Below are 21,666 nucleotides of genomic sequence, written 5' to 3'. Positions count from 1 at the left end.
TTCTGGTTTAACACAACATTCTGAATTACACTTCTAAAACAAATAAAAACCCACCAGATATTGCCAAATCCACAAATCCTCTACCAGATTTGATGCTAAGTCCCAGTTTCTTTCACATAAAACTGGATTGCTTTCAAACACTCCAAGTGCCTTTAGTTCCCACCAGCTCCAAAAAGAGAAGCAGTGCTCTGAAAAAGTGTCAGGCCACTCTGAAGTTTCAAAGCGACCACGAGATAACATCAGAAGCCACTATTTTTCAGTATCTGTTCCCCCACCTCCTCCTCTTCCCTGTCCCAAGGGACGAAAGCCTGTACCACCACTTACCTAAGGGGTGGTGGTGGGAGTTTTCATGTATATGAAAAGCAATTTGGAAACGAAAGCTCTTTGTACCTCGTGAATAAAGTAATTGCTTGGTCCATAAACACATACTACTCAAATTTTGTTAGCTTTCTGTTAATCATTTCTCTTCCTTGTATAGTAATAAAGACATTCTGCTGTCAGATAAACTTTTAAAATCTTTTGAACTGTTACTGGACACAATTCACACAGATTTTGAGATTGTTTTACACACCAGATTTTTTAAAAAAATCCTGAATACTAACCTACCATTGTAAAGCACTGTATAGCTCAAGAGTTAAGGTGACTTGATGTCTTTATTTACACTTTTTCTTCCCCCACTTTATTTTGACCAGTTCAACTTATCTTTGCTTGGAAAAAGAGGATGGTCACATGCGGATTGCATCTATTATTCTCAGGGCAATATCCAACTTCTTTCTACCATTTTTACCAGGGGTAATGATGGAGCAAAAAGGTTTACTTAGGTATAGTGCTTATAAAACACCCACAGTAAACCCAACTCTTCTAGGGAATAACAGATCTATTTTCTTATTGCAAATAAAGAATATATCATACAAACACAGGAGATCTGCTCATACTGCATTTGTTACAATAAAACATATACCTTGCCTGACTGAAAAGACTGAACGTAAATTCCAGAAAACATGCTGGGGGAGGGGTGGCAGGGAGAACCACAGCACAGAAAAACAGTAAAACATAGAAAGCCTTAAAGGTTACGAAATATGAAACAGCAAGTTAAACTAACAATAAGAATTGTGGGTGGGTTACTTTCTCCTTGAAAGTAACTGTCAAATTCTAAACCAGCACAACTATTTCACACATTCCCCAACTGGAGCTATCATTTTCAGAATTAAACAAAAAGATAAACGACTTTAGTTCCACCTATATGCATTTCAAATTTTCTTGGCTGACTATGGAAGACAACAGGATCAACATGCTTACAACGTGAAGCATGCCAGAAAAGCGTGGCAGAGATGGAAAATGTTTTTTTTCCTTCCCCTCAACATTTACAACTCCATCTTTAGATGTAGAAATTGAAATGCCAGCCAGAAACTGGAATTAAAATAAGCCTCATATATCCTCACCACTCTACTCCTTCACATAGTCTAAATCTCACCCCATGAGAGCATGCAAAAGGAAACAAGGAATATCTCTAATTCCAGAGACAGAATCTCAAGACCAGGGAATTGGTCTATTAGTAGTTTACTACTACTTATCTTGACAAAGGTACTAACATCAAAGCAAAGCCTCAGTCTCTTACCTTAAACCAGAAAGACATCAAGAAGCGAATGCAATTAACAAACAACTCTTTCAGACTGAAGTTCGTGGGGAAGCTATCTACAAGCACAATCTTGAAGAGATGAACATGAAAATATATAAGCACTACGAATTCTTACAATATTTGGGGGTTGGGGAGATGGGGGGTAACCAACAGCAAAAAACAAACCACAAAACAGAACAGAGTGATACTCTACCTAAATTCTGGTAAGAAAAGGTAATTGGAGGCTTCCTAGACTTCACTGTTGAAGAAAAAAATAAAATCTGTGTTTCTAACCTTCCACCTTTCAGCAGCGCAACCTCTGCCATACAGGAGCTGTACCTCTCCTGAGGCTCAAATGATGGTCTAAGATGAATGTTAGGATATCCCTATATGAAAGCACAGACTGCTCATGCTTGTTTGATGCAAATGAAGACAAAGGAAACGTAGGCCGGTTTGCCCACTTTCACACACTGCCTGTGTGAAATCTTACCGAATTATTTGAAAGTCCTCTTCAGCCCACAGTAAGGAAAACCCTTCAAACACCTACACTTCTGAATAACGTTACAACACTTTTAATTACTTGTCTGTACAATCAAGAAAGAGAAGCAAGCATTAAAATTTAGGTGGTTAGGTATTAAAACACAACTGTAAGTTGTGCATATGTTTTAGCTTTAGTAGATTAAAGAACATCGTGGGAATTGCTGTCTGATACCCAATATACGCTGAAGGAAATCCCTCAGCATTCAAAAGTAGACTTCTGCCATTACTCATAGGTAGCAACAAGTAGTTGATCAGCAAATATTTAAGTGCTTACCCACAGATCAATTTTCTGTTAAGTTCAAGTGGAGAAGCTCTAGAAGGAACATGCACCTAATTACCAACATACTCAATTAGAGAGAAAACTCACAAGTTTGTTTTCAAACATCCAAAACAGCTGGAAATGTACACTAACCATGATGAACCTTGAAGTAAAACAACTGTGCGTTCTTAAGAGTACATCATCAACTCTGAATTGACAAAAAAAAAAAAGTAAGTGCTTCATAGCATTTTCAAAGTTTAAAGAAAGACTATTCTGTTATCTTGCTGAAGGGTCTCAAAGTTTAAGTTGGACTTCCTTATCAACCCTCTTATTGTAAAAAAGGAATTTAATCCAAGTGCTGAAGCTTTGCTCATGTCATTATTTACACTCTTTCCAATTCTTTCTCTTCATTTTTCTGTACAAAACCTTCTTACAGAGGTAGTGCTGGGATACAACATTCACATAAGAGCTCCCCGAAGAACTCTCATGAGAGCTATCTCATTGCATCATCTAACAGTTACAGTGGTTCACAGTTGGACTTTTGGCTACACAGACAGGGAACAGCATAAACAAAATCAAATGTGTCATTCCATAAAAAAAGATGAAGAAAATAATTAGAAACATCCACCTCTCTGCTCATCCCCTAGGTAGTCCTGATGGTTTTGGTATTGACTTCACCAAAATCACCATCATCCCTCCAGCCATAGTAAATTGGAACTTGAATGTATTTTCTCTCCTTCAGTTTAAATCAGTGAAACACTCAGTAAAAACTGCTGGCTTTCCAAATTAATGCAGCTATTAACCATGGCTTATTTTTTCTGCTGTATTGCAATGCATGCTTTTCTAGTTGCAGTAGCTACGCAAGTTTCAGAATTTTCCATCTATATGCTATGAAAAAGTAAAGCCAAAAATGTAAGTCATTAGTTTCTAATTTGAAGTGTGATCCCCACAAATGTATCCCATGCTATGTTCATCATCTTCCCCTCCTCCCTTAAAACAATTAAACAAATTAATAAGCTGCAGGAAGAGCAATGAAATGCAAGGTAGATATTCTGTAACACAAGTTTGACTTCAGTATATAGCTTTTTTTTTTTTTCCTTTTTTTCATACAACCATTTACAGCTATTGCTTTATTTGTATTTTTGTTACTTGGGCTTTTAGGGAAAAGCTTTTGAAACCATAAATAAAGGCTACTTTTGAAAGGCCCAAACTAAACATCTATTATTTGTATACCTGGTAACTACATCTCAACATGTTATTGTATGGGACAGATATTAGCTTGGTTCCTTCTGTAAAAAAAAAACACCACAGAAAAATCTGGATGGTTTATAATGTGACTATCATCTCTAGCCACATAAGCAGACAACTATTTCAAAGGGTATAAAATTGTGCTTGCTTAAGTTTTCTAAACTGCCATTTTTGAATATGCAAGTGATGCAACTCAACTACTAGGAATACAGAAGCTATGCTACACCTTTGCAATGAATAATGATGGTGTCTATCAGACTTCTAGAGAGTAAATTTTTCCTTTTACTTGCAAAAAAAAAATTCCTAGAGATTCAGCTTAATCAAAACTAGAGATTCATCAATCCTACTAACTAGGATCCCTATTATTTTCACATCTACTTATCTCTGGCCATTTTCTAAGCACAATTATCAGTCTGTCAACAAACATTATCAAAATGTTAACACTTATGCCAAATCAAAATTCAGTCAAATAGAAAAAGTCACGTCTATGTCTATAACAGCAGCAACCAAAATTACTTTGCAACTAAACATCAGTATGCATAGCACTGGACAAGCTGCTGCATTTCACTTTCCCTTCTTTTAACATGGGTCATTACTTAGTTACATCCTGTGGCCAGTACAAAAACTGGTCAGTACCAGTATAGGGCTTTGAAGGGCTATTCTGCAAGCGCTACAAATCACTTACTGTTTTTCAGCCTAACCATATAAAGACAGGACAACATAGTCTCTGTGCAGCAAGGACAGTGCCCTCAAACTGAATATTTTGCTGTTCCTTTTCAGAAACTGGCAAGAGAAGTTATCACAATCAAGCTGGAATCCAACTCAAATCTAATTTCTCAAATCAGAGTGGAGCCAACAATCTACATGCCAGGATTAAGATGCTCAGCATGTAATAATTACTGCTAGCAAATCTATCCAAGTCAGCAATAACCTGTAGACATAAAAATACGATGTGCAGCACCTATTTAAGATAAAAGGGGCCCACCAACCTCATCCACTAGACACTTCTTATTGTACGCTTCAGCATATGAAGTTGTAGAAGTAGATACATATGAATTACTAGACATGGAGGTAAATGAAAAAAAAAGAGAAATTCAACACATTTATCAAAGGTAAAGTCACAATGACATAAAATTACAGTATCTTCTCAGAAGTTCCTATTTTCTAGGCACAGGAAAGCACACACAAAGATAATGTGCTATTCATCCTACGTCTATAGCAGAAGTTGATGCACGTAATGATTAGTAAGTTTCTGATCTAAGCTGGGAATTTATAAATCAGCATGGGTTAGTCATAACAAACCCTACAGACTGGACGTTAAAAAAAACCCTCCACCTTTCAATTTTAAGGACAGAGGTTTTGAAACAACACTTCAATCTAAGTAGTACACAGAAACTAAATGGAGCTGAGATGGAATATGAAGGGAAATCATGACCTGGTTGCCAACAATAAAACAGACATGAACTCAATGATCTAAGAGAAATGCCCTCTAACTTTTATCTCGAAGCTTCCTCAAGACTTATGGAGCCCTGGATATGTTTCAAATAAAGGAAAATGTAACATGGATAGTGGAACTTGTGCTTCACCCCATACACTTTGCCTTTATTTTCTAACTATTCCCCAAATCCTTACTTCATTTATCTTTCCTTTTTCCTTCACACATCTAGATCTATTCTAAGAGCCAAGGAACAAAAGGTGTATCTACTCATACTTAAGAAGTAGTTCTTTCAGGACAGTTTACAGTAAGCAAACAGGCTGCACCTTCACTCCAAATGCATATCAGCCTCAAGGTATAAATCTAGAGTTGCTCATCAGTTCCTTTTTAAAAGGACAAGCCATCCCACTCAGACTGTAAATCTCTTTTAAAAAAATGATATAAGAAATAGAATGGCTTAAAAGGCTAAAAGTATCCTTACTGTGACTTGCAAAGTTAAGTTATATAAGTTATTTATATACTACAATGACAGGCATCTTAGAAATGCGTGCTAGAAAGATTACATAAGAGTAGATATGACAAACCAGTCAGTGTATAGTGAATACAGAGTTTGCTGAACCGTGAGAGTCAAGCTGAGATTGTATTTGGTACATTCACACAGGCATTTAGTATGTGCTGGCTTCAGGAAAAGGGCGAATTCTGTTTGTGGATCTCAAAAAAAAAAACCAAAAAACCAAACCCACAACAGTTTTACCAATATTTCCCCCCTTCTACACACAGAAGAAAGAGTTCTCCTTAGGTTACTGCCAGAACAGTTAACAGACATTCTCTTTTATTAACAAAAAAATAAAAAAGCATGGTCTATATTTTGATGTTAGCTCCAACTGCAGTTGTCCTTTGTCACCTGTCATACTGGATTACTCATTGCTCTCCAGCCAGGGCAAAACACAAACACATTCCTAGCTGCAGCAACAAATGACATACTTATTTAGATGTGCTTCCCTCTGCTGAGTTGTCCCACTCCAGAATCTGCACTGGCTTCTCTCTGTTCCCACATACTATTAATGGAAAGGGTATTCACAGATAAAGCTTTCACATGTTGGGTATATAAACTGGGATGCTGAAAACAACCTCCTTCTCTCCTTAAGTTGTACCAATCTGACCATTTGGTAGCTGTCAAGATAAAACCTGAGAAGCGCTGTATGCAGGATTTATACTACCGATACCAAAACAAGCACCAGAAGTTATACCTAAATGTAATGCTGAAGACCAACATATACTTTTCACTTGTGCTTACAGAAATTTAACTGAAGATAGCTTGATGCTAGAACTTGTATCCCAAAAACTCAGAGCTGAAACAGACTTTCACACAAGTCTTATCCTACTAGATAGGCCTTAATACTCTGTGAATCCTACCAGTTTTCCTACTGAAGGGCTTAAATGACATAATAATAAGGTAAAAGCGTTATTAAAAACAAGACACTACACAGTACCTTGCAGAGTTCAGCTCTTACTAACTGGAAATGTTTTAACCCAATATGAACATTACATTACTGTTCTAAAATATGTTTAGGTATTTATTTTGTTTATATCTATAGACTAATATAGGATCATAAATATATTTTATGTATTATTACTTCCTCTACTCAATTCACAAACACAAAAAAAATCCAAAATATAAAAACTCACTAGTCTCTGAAGTAATTAATAGCTTTTATAATTTAAAATACAAATAGGTGCAAGCATTACTGCTGAAATGATCCAGTCACCCTTAAAACCACCAAGAACAATACAACCTTATCTGTGTATTCACTAGACATGTAAGTAAGAATATATGGGAAATTAATTTGTAAGAAGCTCAACAAAAACACAGGGTCTTAAATCCTATTAATTCACTGAGAGGTGAAAACCACACAAGTTAAAGTTGTATCTTATCACACAACATTGTTAAAACAAAACAGCACAGTTTAAGTAATTCCTAACCTGAATATCCTTACTGTTACTAGCCTGTGAGAGAGCTGCTTACAAAGTTTTGTAAATCTCTCCTATTGAAGAGACGCCCGGGAACTGGAAACCAACAGTTTTTGTCTATTCTTCAACAGAAGAGTAGAAAAAGCAAGTTCTCTTTTCATCTCTTAATACATACAATGATCAGTTGAATTTTAGATCACCTGTTACAAAGATTCCTCTGATATTTAAGTAAACCATTACATTTCACATAATCAATAACTTTTGATTGTATTATGTGCCTTGTGTAGAACCAAATGTATGTGTTATTTTGCAGGATCAGGGCTTACTTCCAACTGCCAGGTACCAGCACAAGCACTGAAGATACAACAACAAAAACACCCTGCAGATTTAACAGCAGATGCTAGTTTTCATTTGTAAACAAAAAAATCTGTAACCACATAAAATCTACAGTCACTATGTTTTGTTATATTGATAACAATTACCATGACATATGCCCTACATACTGTATGCAGCTATAAAATCTCTGGAAAGCAAGCAGCAACTTGTGGAAAACAGTAAGAACAATTGAAATAAAACTTGATACAAGTGACCCTATTTTAAAATATCCTTTCCACACAAATTCACTTAAAAACATGTGTTATAAACCTACCTGTTCTCCAGCCACTGTACATACTATTGTCTAATAGTCAGATGACAATACTTTTAGATGTTTGTCTTCTATGGATTTATTAGAAAAATAAATGCTATCTTTTTGTTCCTCCTAATAGGTTTGTGACTCTTACCTATTTAATGGCATGCTGCCCTAGCTAAATGATGAATCCTGTCTATTGCTTTTCAAATGCACCAACCTTCTCAAAAACACTGGATGGTGTCATCAAACAAAACCTGATGTTCTGAATGATGGTGTCCGTATGCCTCCAGCGTCTTCTATCATGGCGTAGCCAGGCCTGAACAGCTTCATACAGCTCTATCTCTGGAAACCTGCTCAGATGATCATTATCCAAGTAAGACATGAGCTTCTCAAAGCTAAGATATGAAAGGAAGTCAGGTCTGGACATGAGTGGCACAAAATTCTCTAGCAGAAAGGAGTCCAATTTTTCCCTGACTCCTTCGATGTTTACACCAAAATCATCCAGAAGTCTCATAATTTCTGCACAGTTTTCTAAGCAGATTTTAGCTAAGAGAAAAGAGCAGCAAAATTTTACCACCTCTATAAGCTGGACATACATGGCAGCCTGAAGGATTTCATGAACAGTGTTCATACTCAGTTCAATAGTTCCATAGTACATGAATTGGAGGACATGACTGAAGCCTGTAGCTGTCAGACCTTTCAAATGGATTTTGTCCTGATCTCGTTCTCGCATATCAGCTGTGAACATAATCCTGAAGTAATCACTCTGGGTGGCAAGCAGTGCTTTATGGGCCTGAAATTGGTGGTCTTCAATGACAAGTGTGACATCAAGAAGCAATCCCTCCTCATACAGTGCTCTGAATCCAGCAGAGACACTGGTGTCATGGATGGAGGAGCTAAACCCTTCCACGTCCCCTGCCATGAATCACCTGGGGGGAAGAAAAAATAAATAAATAAAAAAAATTTGTTATTTCTAATAACATATCACAAGCCCTTCCTGACCAGATAATAAAAGCAATCTCAGTTAGGATTTAAGACTTAAAAGTCTTCACCATCCTTTTCGTTTTCTCTTCAGCTGAGAAATCAACTTAAGAAACAACTTAAAACCACAAACTTTAAATATTTCTCCCCCCCAAATAGTCTCATTTTAAACACGGGGTAATGAACAAGAATAACTATGCGATACTGCTGAAGTTATTCCTCACTCCAAGCTACTTAGTGGTCAGATAATGAATACGCAATGTTAAAAAGGTTGCCATGGTTTTCTTCCTATCTCCCCCTCAATCTTTCTAAAGAATTTATCTCAGGGGAGCAATAAAACACCCACTCTTGAATATCAAAGGTTTCAGAAAGGAAGACGAACTTCCTTAACTTCAAAAACAAGCTCCAGTAGATCTGTACAAGATATAACATTAAAAAAAAAAAATTTGTATCTTTAAAAATATACGTTAATTTACCTAAAAGTTATTTCTAGGAAACTGAACATTTTCAGAGATTGTATTTAAGTTTATGTGCCTCACTTCTCCTGTAACAACACAGTCCCTTTTTCCCCCCTTGTTTCTTACTATAGGGATTAATTAAGCGATGAGATACATACTAATGAGATATATATGAGATATATACTAAGGCAATAGGAAGCACTGACAAGATTAGGTCGCAATAAATAACATGCTGTTTACTGGGTTTAGTGAAGCTTAATTGCTTATCAAGCATTTGCACATTTGCAGATACATAGTGTTAATTACATGCAAGCTATAGTCAAACTGTAAATAAGCCAAAAAGAAAGTAAAGACTAGCAGGATCCTACCCTGTTAATGTTAAGGAAGACAAATATTCAATTAAAAAAATCTATACCAAAACCTATTCAAAGTCCAGGAATTTCTCACAATCTTGCTCAACTTCCTTGGGTTTAGGTGGGGTGAAGTTGTACGAGGCAGCTTGAACCCATCTAACAATTTATCATTAGTCAAAGGGCAACGGCGCACTCCATTCTCCCTCTCTGTCATTCTGGGGTCTGAGCTCCTGCTGCCTACTTTGAGCCATTTCTATGGCTCATTAGACTGCTCTAGAAAGCCAATTCAACTCACAGACCTGACAGAAAATTAAACCAAGGAAGGGGGGAGGGAGGGGGAGGACACACACACCAACACCTCCCAGGACACACAAAACCTCACAACCAGAGAGCTTTCTGCTTATCAGTGAGCTGACTTCTGACTTGACAGTGCAGTGGGGGATGGCACAAGAACCAACCTGATGCAGAGGGCGGGACATCAAATGTGGCCAGGAACAGGGAAGAAGAGTAACTTCTTCCCCTTTTGGCATTAATCAGCTACTGGAATTGGGTCAACCTTTTTTGTTTCACTGTATCCCACCTTAAATTACACTGTAACATTCATTCAGTTATCTGTGCATTTAACTCTGAATTTCCTATAACAATTAAAGTTAATAACATTTTGGTACTGGTAACCTACACGAAGAGCTAAATAACACCAACACATTTAAATAACCTGCTAATTGTCAAGGTTATAGAACTGTGAAGCAGCATATGGACCCAGAAGTGACTCTAGGTTGGCCCAGGTTTCACAACTTCAGAGAGCAGTTACCATGTTACTCCCACTTCCTAAAGCACAACATCCTGACTGCTGCCATTTTAACTGGAATATATTTTATTAGGCTCCATGGACAGATAATCATCTCCTCTCCTTAATTCATCAGCACATATCCCGGAAAACAAAACTAGAGATACTCTTTGTCTATGCAAAACTAAAATGGTGAGTGGGTTGTTTGTAGCCACACCTCATGGAATTAGCACTGCTCCCACGCTGTTGAAGCCTGCTGACGGGTTCTGTGCACAATAGAAGTTAATACTGGGAGCCTTCATGAAAATTAAGGCCTTATGACAAAATTCAAATTCCTGAAAGTAAGAGCAGTAGCAAGAGAACAAAGCTGACAATCCAACTGCTTTCTCGCCAGTATCCATGATAGCATACTCCCCTCAGTGTCACTGAAGACAGAAAACGCAAACTACTCTGGAGCTTCACATTGTGAGTCCCTTATTCCTGAACACAGCACATGCCTACCAGAAAGAAAAATTATCATTAAATATTTGTCTTAGTTGTTGCTAATTCTTACACAAAAGTAGACAAGGAAAGAATTAGTTTAGTAACTCTTACCACCTCAAAAAGAAGCAACACCCTGACGAGGAAGCATAAAGCCTTACTTTTGAGGATTTTGCTTTCTAATTTGATTTCTTTTATCAAACAAAAAGGTAAATACTAATATTAGGGTTTTTTCTTTCACTAGAGCACTTGTAACTCCCCTTCCCCTGCCCCAAGTTCTCTGATGTTTAATAATAGTTGAGCTCATACTTCAGTCTTTCCTGTTTAAGAGATTTAATGATCACTTGCCTTTAAATGGGCCATCCGTTTTCACAAAACAAACAGCAACATGAAACAACTATCTCTCAATTTTGTTTGAAATTAGCCAAGAGGTTTAAGGGTTACTAGGATGCTCAGACAGTACAACTGTGTAAATTACATTTCTTTAGGAGACCAACTAAGACATATGGCTCAGCTTCAATTCCAACATCAATGGAAAAGACATGACAGGACAGCTGGAATTGGCAAGTGTGAGATGTGAACAGAAAAACACAAAAATGTATGTTGGGAAAAAAAGTCAGAAGTTAAGCGATATACATTAATCTGAAAATAATGGAATTTCCCACCACACAGGCTCACGCAGGTGGCAATCTCACAGAAGGGATTTCTTCAAAACAGTATATACATTACTGCATACGAGAAGAACAAAGAACCGTATCAGTAAGCACCAAACACATACTAGGTTCTTTCCCCTTAACTTGAGAAAGACAATTACATTATAGGTACTCTGCAAATAAAAGGAGAGAAATTAACTTTTACATAGGATAGCTTGAAAAAGCCTCTTTCTTCACACTCAAAGCAGCAAAGAGGAAAAGCTGGCAAGTGAAGATGAGCAGAGATGGTAGAGGGTAAATGCACCAAATCCAGAGGAGCACCTCCAGTGTTCCCTTTCAGGATCAAACCAAATAAATAATACACAAACCCCAAAAGCCAGTATCAGAGAGAATCCTCGGCAACCAGCTGTAGGTGGCCCTGTTGAGCAAGGGGGGGGTTGTACCAGAGGACCTCCAGAGGTCTCTTCCAACATCAACCAGTCAGTGATCAAGTTGCTTTTACACAGAGACTACACCATTATTTTTTTTGCTATCATCCTTTTAATTCTGATTAAATAGCAATAAGACACACACATAAAAAAAAAAATGAAATCAGGTATAAGCTACTACCCTCCAAATTTTCAATCTATCCAAAAATAAGGTGGTAGGAGTCACCAAAATACATTTTAGGGTTCCAATTTTCACATCTCCCTAAAACTGGCTATTCTGTAAAAATATATTAAAACCAGAAGTCAGCAGCAGAACTCTACAATGGTAACAAAGTGGTGAACACTCTGAAATTATTTCAAAATGTTTTAAACGTGGGGATTTAAGTCACTTAATCCTTCTTTTCACACCCCTGCTTACACTATTTTTAGTAAATCTACAGTTTTCGATTTCAAAATATTTTTCCTCCCAAACATCAGACAGCATTATTTAAGTAGAGACAAAACCAGTAAGATTTCTCCATAACACCATCTAAAGAAGCTTCAGAATTCTGCGAGTGAAAAGCAAAAGACTACTTGTCTTCCTGCATTAAATAAGAGGAGTAAACACCCATTTTGGCATAAAGCCATACACAATATCAGCAGATATATTTTTCTTTAAAACACAAAAATGTATTTGCCAGTGCAAATGCAAAAGGTGGTTAAAATAGCACAGAGACCGGGAAACTTGGTAGTTAAATGCATATTATGACCAACTGGTAAAAATCTTCATTTCTATAGCTAGTATCCTCAGTCAAAAGCAAATAGGTAGTTCAACTATTAAAAAAGCAATACAAAATACTCTCAAATTAAGTCATTTTTCTAAAGCATAGATATGCCATTCCTCCCACACACAGACTTGCAATCTTAGATGTAATTCTATGCACTATTCAAATGCCACAGCTTATTTCCCAGAGGACAATAACAAAATGATTTTTTTATCATATTTTCAATAAAAATGCAAAATTCAAAGTTAGATTTTCTTTGACCATGCAAATCACAATAGCACGCTTAATCCCAAGGAAGACATGTAGCCTACAGTGGTCTATAAGAAAACTGGAACAAAAAATTCCAATGTATAAATAATAAAGGAGAAAAAAAAAAATCTAAGTTGACATTCTGCATTGTTCTGCGCATACTAGAGCTGATCAGTATAATGCAGCACAGGAAGTAAGATTCTCTGCTGAAGAGTTAAAAGAGAAATACGCTTAACCTTATTAGCTTTTCCTGATATTTCTTCCTCTTTCAGCACATAATGCATTAGAGTCTACTCTGCCGTGACTGTAAAAGCACTTACTTGGAACACTGATTTCTCATCTTTATTCTGCAGCTGTAATAAAAGTCTGAAAACCCTGTTCCAGACTGCTTTTTCTTGCTAAACAAGGAGAACCTTCTTTCCTCAGGGTGTCTGAGGCTCTCAGTCACAAGCAGAAGAAATGGAGTCTAAATGCACAGGCTATTGAAAAGGAAGTTATGGAATATCCGCTTTTGGATCATGCTCTGCTTGATCTAAAAAATCTATCCAACAGCAGCACTTCCCAAAAAAGCACCCTTTAAATAAGTGTGTTTAAGTAATATGTAAGCTTATATGCACTTACTAGGAATAGAAATCTATTGTTCTAGGAAAGTATTGACAATACCAACTCTAGCACACCAGCTGAAAGGCAGATTTCTGCTTTCCTTTACTGCTGTTCCTTAATAACTCATCTGAGATGCCGAGACAGAACTAGCAAGTTCCTTTATTTACACATTTTGAAGTATTGTTCATTCTACCTACCGCATAGAAATTCTGAGAAAGCACCTATGTGAACACAGCTGAACAACAAATTTTCACATAATAAAACTCTGTATCTACAAGTTACATGAAAAGATTTCACCAGACATACAGAACCATACTTTGGTTATGCAAAGTACTACAATAGAGTTTAAATGCCAATAATCTGTTCCATCTATCCCATTCCTTTCATCTATCAAATGCATGCATTTAAATGCAAATTTTAAAACCATTACATATGCTTTATTTAATGAGGTGCATAGCAAAGACTGCTTTGAGCAGAATTCTTTGACCTTAACTTTGTTAACACTTTCCTGCACAAATAGGACATTTCTCCATAGCCAAATGTTATACACATGTATGAAAATACAATACACACAGGCGTTTGCACACACAAGCAAAACATTCACAACTGCACGTTCATCATGAAAAACTGGGCCTTTGAATGCAGCGTACTGCAATGAGAATGCCATGAGTGTATAAATATACATTTACACAGTATAAATAATTTAGCCCCCAATTTAAACCTGGTTTGACACTAAACCCATTAAACCCTGTCCAAACCACCATTTTTCGTCGTAATTCCCTACTAACAGCAACAGAAGGAATGATGTAAAAGTGATACAGATCAAGAACTAGTGGATATCAAAACTTTCCATTGCTACAACAATTGCAAATGTAGGAAACAAACACACACATCAAGTTTTTATGTGTTTGATCGAAAATCCTTTATAATTAATATGCTACATTTAGGAAACAATTCATCTTAAACACATCGGTAGGTTCATGCTGAAGACTTCACCCATCTGTGCTGAGAATTCCAGAAACACTGGAGTACTTTAGGAGTGTGGAGTCAGAAGCTTACCGATCGCTGCCAGTCAGAGGAACCAGACTGCCAGAAGTCTAGAAATAAAAACTTGGGTACTCCTGAAAACTGTCCACACTGCATGAAAAATTTCTCAGGGGCACGCATCTGACCATGACAGCTCCTCTTACAATCTCTACCCATATTGCTATCTCTGAGTGATCTGCATCAGTTCATAACAGTGGCAATATTAATAACACATCAGCTGTCTCTGGGGTCATTATGGCTATGCTAGAAGCATTATCAGAACTAGTTATTACCAAATATACTAGAACTCAGTATGGTTATACGCCACTCTAAGTATGCTAGAACCCTGCTGAGTAGTCTTTAGCTATATTCATAGAGTACAGTACTAGGAGAGAGTGTTCTGTTCCATTTGCTTTTTGAGAAACCTCTAACTCAAGCAGATGTCTTGGTGCTCTCACATGCAAGTATTCATAATGGACAGGTTTCTCTGTTCCTAAAAACTTATAGTATAACCCAATTTAATCTTTCTGCAGAGAAGGATCCAAAATATTACAAGCACAAACACACGAAATAAGAATCATTTTGTTTTAAAATACTGTTGATGAGTACAGTTTTCACATATGTTGAATTTAGATGAATAATAATTGATTATATGTCAGAAATTTTCCATTTTACAACATTAGCCACTAGAGAATAAAATATGCTCCCCAGCTCAGCCCTTAAATGAAGTTTTAGGATGACTATCAAAAGGATTCTAATGAAAGTACATGCTTGACAAGCATTTTAAGACTGCCAGACGTATGCATCAGCTGTAATTACTTGACCAGTTTAACTTCACCTAACTGAATCTAAACTCAGCTTCTGCCTCATGAATTAACATCAATGAGATCCACATTAGTTTCTCATCTTATTAGTCCATTATGCGGATGATGTAACTGCACTTTGCAGACATCAAGATGGCTTAAACAATTTCGCTAAAAGATCTTTGCATCACTACACCTGTACAGGAAAACATGCTCCCAAATGTAGAACAAGCTCAGCTCAATGCTCTTCCAGTTACATTTACTGATACCAGAACAGGTGCCCAGTATAAAATTGTTTAATAAATCCATAAGAATGAGAATTGTCTTTAACTAAAAAAAACCCCAACTTGTATCACTAATACCTAAGAGTTAAATTATAGTAGTGTTGTAAAACTACCCATTTGCCACTGCTCTCAAAGTGGATAGGACTGTTCTATCCCACATACCAACGTTCCATAGATATATATACATATGTTTGTGGCTTCTACAATGATAAATTTTTACAAATATAAGAAAAAAATTATTAATAAAGAGTAATTTTCTCATTGTGAAGGTATTTATCAAGAAAAAAATCACAGTTTATTTTATACAGAAAAGTAGTTAAGTATTTCTTAGTAGCAAAAATCTAATCCTACTTTTAAGTGTTTGGACTCCTGTCACACAAATTTTTAGCATAATAAAAAGGTAATAAGCTACAAGTAATAGTTAAACTCTATTAGTAAAAATAATTTTATTTTTAATTAAGATAGTTAAATTATTCCTTAAAATTGTCTTTTTGTTATTACTTGTACATTTATTGCTAACTTAGTTAATGCTTTTAGCATCTTCTGAGACAATGAGATTAATGAGATTGCGCCTTTTGTTCAAGACACAAGCTTTTGACCTCATTGCCAAATGTCAACCTCATTTGCCAGAAAGACAAAAATCTCAAACATATTCAATTTCTACAAATTTTCCCCAAATTGGCAGCTAGATAAGTGAAAAAGATATGGCGTCTCCAGTGTGAGCTCAACAGTTATCTGTTCTGCTTTACTTGCTGAAAGGCAAATCAACACATGTGTAGATCCAAACCAGCCATAGGCTATAATTAAGGAAAGTGAAAGGAGATGAGTGACAGTGGGAAAGTTTATAGGACATGTGGTAGAAATTAAACACGTTGGCTAGGTGTTGGAAGGAAAAAAAGACAGAAAGGATGATGGCGCATGGTGGTATGCCGAGGGCACTGGAGTGTGAACTGGGGCAATGGTGGTGAAAGAGCTGGGTTATTATCTTAGGGACGAGTTTACACAACAAAGAAGTCAACGGGAAGCCAGATTTCAGTAGTTCTGCCCTTTTATCCAGTAACAGCTTTATGGTTTCCCTATTCTTCTTCTAAAGGAGGGGGTAAAAGCCCAAACAAACAAAAAAAAACCCCAAAACCAACACAACAAAACCACAACAAAACTAAACCAATCAAGAACTTTAATTTTTTAAGCGACATTTAAGTATACCAAATAGGTCAAAGCTTCAGTACACTCCTAAGCGGCAGTCTACTCGTTCTGCTCAGTTACTTTTTTCTCCCCCAACGTCACTGATCGTGCAATAGCCATTTTTGAGGTAGGAACTCGGATGACCTACTTCAGTTAGTCTGCTCGACACGTTTAGCAGCGCCCCGCTGTACGCGAAAGCTCACAGGCCGAGCTCCCCGACGAACGGGGCAGGCGGGCTCGGAGTTAGAAACGTGCGGCCGCAGGAGCCTGCAGCGCCCGGCCCGGGGCCGCGACCCCCCACCCCGTGGGCACTCGAGGTTTTCGCGGCGCGGCGCGGCCCGGCCATGCCCGCCACCCCACTACAGTCTGCCTCCCGCCGCCGCCGCCGCCCCCAACCCCAGCGGGCACCCAAGTCCGCCGCCCGCGCCTGCCTCCACCGGCGGAGCCCGGGTAGGAGGGTCACTGAAGGCCAGGAAGGGACCCGGGCCGCACTCTGTGGGGGAAGACAGCGGCGGGAAGGCCCGGAGGACCCCGGCGGCGGCTTCACCTACCTCTCAGCAGCGGCGGCGCTGAAGACGCGGCTCCTCCCGCTGGACCGGCGGAGAGGGGGGCCTCTGTGTAACATAAAGCCGGGGGCGGCGGTGGCGGCGGAGGGAGGCGCCGGGGGGCTGAAGAGAGGGGCAATGGCTGAGGCAAAGCCGGGAGGAGGAGGCGGCGGAGGAGGAAGAAGGGGGGATTCTGGGCTCCCTCCTCCCCGCGGTCCGTGCTCAGGGGGAGGTGGGGAGCCGCCCCCCGCTGTGCCGCGCCGCCCGGTCACCGGCACTCCCGGCCCTGCCTGGCCTCGCCCCCAAGGGCCCTGCCGCTCCCGCCCGCACCCCCGCCGCTTACACTTGTTTACCTTCTGCGCTGCCTAGCACGGCCGCAGGCGCCATCTTCCCCCGCGACAGGCACCCGGCGCCGGCCGTCACTTCCGCCGCCACCTGCGGGCCCGGCGGACAACGGGGAGGGGGGAGGGGGGGGCGCGCCCGGGGCCGCAAACTGCCACCGCCGCGTCCCCGCCTCGGGGCGGCTCGGCCCGGCCCGGCCCCGCTCGCCAACCCCCGCCCCGCGCCCGGCGGTGGGCCCTCTTCCACCGGCACCTCCCTGCCCCTTCTAGTGTCAGCAAGGCGCCGGGCCGGCCCTGGCCCCCGCCGCGGGGAGACCGGGCGCGCCCCTGGGAGAGGAGCCCCTTACCGGAGCCTAGCGGAGGCCGCACATAGCTGGGGCTTGGGAAAGCGGTGCCAAGAACCATCATCTGCGTCTGGCTTGGGAGGACGCTCATCCGCAACAGCCACTTTTGGTGGCTCCGAGGGTGTGTTGTTCCCTTCCACCCCTCTCCTGCCGGGCCGGGTCCCGCTGCGAACCGCTGCCCCTTTTCTCAACGCTTCTGCAGCTCTGGGTTTTCTTGGGCAGCAGCCCCGCGGGGCGTTGAGCTGAAACCCACCCCGGGCAAACACAACTCCTTTTAGGAGCTTGCTGAACTCCTCCCCTGACACCTGGCCAGCTGCCGGTGCTGCCGGCTGATCCCAGCTCCCCTCTCCCACAGCCAGCCTTGCCAGCCGGCGTGGGAACCGGGTCACCAGAGCCCAACGGGTCAGGGCCACCAGACACAGGCACTCAGTGTAGCTGCCCTCAAGCACCAAACTGCACGCAGCCCACGGGGAACTGCAGCTTACCGTGGGATGGACAGGGCTTTGCCTTAGCACAAACATCGCCTCCTTACTTTACCTTGCCTTTGCCTGGGAAACTGCGACTTTATTGTAAGAGGTGAACTAAACTACATAGACCTTTGGTTTGCCACTGACACCCCCAAACCACATGCTGCCTGCTACATACCTCCCCGTCACCTTCTCTGTCACTCACCGCTTTAAATAGCAGGCCGCGCACTGCCATTCTCTCCCTGTTTATTGCCATTCCCATCCCCTTTGCTGCCTATTTTCAGTCTCTCATTACCACCCCCATCCCATTCTTGATTTATAAAACAAGAGCGTACCTCCTCTATAGCTGCCACCCCCAAGCTGAATGTCTTTCCCACTTTTCACAGCTTCACACAATGAAACAGCTATTGCATGCGCTGCTTCACAAAAGACTTCCCACTGCCATTCCCACTCTGCCCTCCTACTGCTCCCTCACAGCCTACTTATTCCACACTACAATCAACCTGCTCCCATTCACTCCTTCATCCCAACAGCTTTGGAAAACCATACTATTCCACCCCATCCACTTCCTCATGCAGTAAATTTGCCCCATCTCCCCCAGTCACTGTTCGAAAACCTGTTACTTGTGCGCTTATGGTGAAACAACCAACCCTTATGTACTGACTCTGCCAAGAGAGCTACTGTTCCTGCTGCCCAAGTCCCAAAGGAAAGACGTTCTTCCCCTTATTCATGCGATGTATCTTCTGCTGCACCAAGCACGTACCCACTCACATCTTGTGCATCAGCAAAGAAAAACTGGAGTAAAAAGTAAGTTTCTCATACACAGCGATGATACTAACAAAACTTGATGCATCCTTCTGCCCTCTTCAAACTTTTGACCTTCATAGGTCAGTGAGCATGGAAAAAGCTAGCGGGACTCTCTTGGTTTTACCTGACTGTCATTTTGCTGTTTGCAGTTTGCGGCAAGCTGAGGTGTAAGATGATCTTCAGCTCTCTCCTACACACTGCCACAGAAGACGACCTCAAACCTAGGGGGAAAAAAAAAAAAAAAAAAAAGCCCAACAGCTTTGACACACTTATTCTCAACATTTAAAAGCATCCCCACATCTCCTTTTCATTGGATAATTTGCCTCTACTGAAAAATCAAAATATATTAGAAACACCTCGATTCTAGTCTCCTAAATAAAAATGTTAGACTGTTAAATTTGAGCCCTCGGCAATGACCAGTGCTATCAACATTACCTTGGTTAATATTAATTTATGTACAGATTTGGGCAGACCCCTCTGATTCAGGCATCTGTACTAAGTCGTTCCCACTGGCTTAAATGAGATTATTGCAATGAATAAAATTCTGGACATACACCTTTGAGTTACATTAATAGATTATTTACCATTTTGTTTGAATAATTTTAAATATTAATTTATGTATATGTATATATACTTGACAACTCCTAGAAATGTTTTAACCTACTTTGACATTTGCAGTCTTTAGACTTTTCTATTTTTTCATACTTCAAATATTCCCAAATATAGTGAATCAAAGTACCAAGACTATCTCATAATATGTTAAATGTATAATCTCATTGTTAAAATAGGAGCAACAGTTTGTGTATTTTTTCCAGACTCCTGACAGAGTTCTTGGCAAGGATTAAATCCTTTCTAAAGGCTGCTGCAAATGTGACAAAAACTGTTTCCACAATTTTACATTGCACTGCATTATTGTATAATTTAAATGGCTAAGTAACTACAGAGTCTAGTATTTTCAGTTCATTTTCATAAAAAAGTGATTAGACGTGCCAGGACATCGAGGCAACTACAACCAAGTATTGCATCATGTTCCCACTATACTTTGTGTATCTCAGTCATAAGTATCTATTGTTTTTTGCAGAAGTGAGATATTTTACACAAAATTGAAAATGTCATGTGGCCAGATGAAAGATTAGATATGAAAATTTATTTTCCAGACCAATATGGAAAATTATTGGGTTGCAAGACAAAATATATTTTGTCATTGCCCACAGCATTATACGTACTGTAAAGTTTCTCACCACATTCTCATATTCATTCCTTCAAAACAAGAATGCTGGCAATGTATTTGTTCTAGGTATGTCCAGCAGAACTCACTTGCTAACTCTTGTATCAGGAAAGAATGGAAATAGCAGTATTTGCAAAAGTGGGAGGTTACAAGCATTGTTAAACCAGGCATACCAGTTTTGTACAGATTTCCATCATCACATTTCAATCACATTGTCGTGCGCTCCAAACCTGTTTGTTTTGGGTTTTTTTTGACCCAAGCAGTTAGCCAGGCAAAATCTGAGAACTGCCACATTTTCCAGCAGGCAAAGCCACTGTTGATGAATGTACATGTATTTGACACAATTGGTTACTTACATTGAAACCTGTTTCTTTCATCGTGGAAGAAATCCTATTAGTAGCAATATCCTCTATGCCTTTAAGAAGCTTCTGTGAAGAAGTCAATTCAATTTCCTATGGGGGAGGGTTGTGAATTTGGCCTTTGGTCTCTGTTGAACCTCTAAACTGACTCTCATCACTGACTCAGGGATTTTAGTTCCATTTTTAAAGCATTTATGACATACCCAACTCTGAAAACAGCACACATTTGGTGGGGGTTTTAGCTGCTTGGTACAAAAGATTCAAGCTGTTCATGTCTTGGGGTAGGGTCTTATATCCATATGGTCTCCCTAACACGAAGCACTCAGCCTACAAAAGGCAGTAACAAGAGAAAGGTTGAAATTCAAAATCTTATCAGGCTGATGGCCAGCAAAGATTACCAACATATGCAGAATGACATTTTACTGTTCAAGCAGATAAGCTGATCAGACATCTAATTAGATATGCTCATTTCCAGTATACACAAGCATATCTTGCTTCAATTTTACCCCCATCTTCCTTTCTGCATCACAGCCACTCACTGCCCCAAATAAACCTACATTATCGTGCTGTTACATATGCATAAAACATAAACATAGGACAAATCTGTTTTAGGCGTATCTTTGAACCGAACCAGGTCCCCATCCTGATCACCCTACCGAAGCAACGGCAGTATTTTACATATGCAGCACACACAGCACTAGCACAGAGTAACCGCGGGCCGAACCAGCCTGTCATAAAGATAAAAGACAATCCCCTTTCCGCAGAAACGCTTAGAAGCGCGGATTCCCCAGGCATGTGTCCCAGCAGCAGTTACTCAAA

At 39.8% G+C, this 21,666-nt stretch overlaps 1 protein-coding gene across 9 annotated transcripts in view; it reads right to left on the bottom strand.

The window, feature by feature from the left end:
• The window catches only part of KLHL15 (kelch like family member 15), a 29,152-nt gene extending 8,266 nt beyond the window's left edge, over positions 1-20,886 (bottom strand). The window contains exons 1-3 of one of the 9 annotated variants that reach the window (XM_054828854.1): positions 20,845-20,886; positions 19,385-19,481; positions 7,920-8,631 (exon numbers count right to left, since the gene is read on the bottom strand). In XM_054828854.1, the coding sequence (XP_054684829.1) occupies positions 7,920-8,624 (705 nt within the window). In that variant the 5' untranslated portion in view covers positions 8,625-8,631; positions 19,385-19,481; positions 20,845-20,886. The other 8 variants (XM_054829281.1, XM_054829101.1, XM_054829028.1 and 5 more) reach the window with 8 other exon arrangements.
• Between the last annotated feature and the right edge of the window lie 780 nt (positions 20,887-21,666).

The sequence above is a fragment of the Grus americana genome, chromosome 1, assembly GCF_028858705.1.
Source record: "Grus americana isolate bGruAme1 chromosome 1, bGruAme1.mat, whole genome shotgun sequence".
NCBI classification, from domain to species: Eukaryota; Metazoa; Chordata; class Aves; order Gruiformes; family Gruidae; genus Grus; species Grus americana.
The sequence above is the reverse complement of the archived record's forward strand: the minus strand, read 5'-3'. Positions and strand labels throughout refer to the sequence as shown.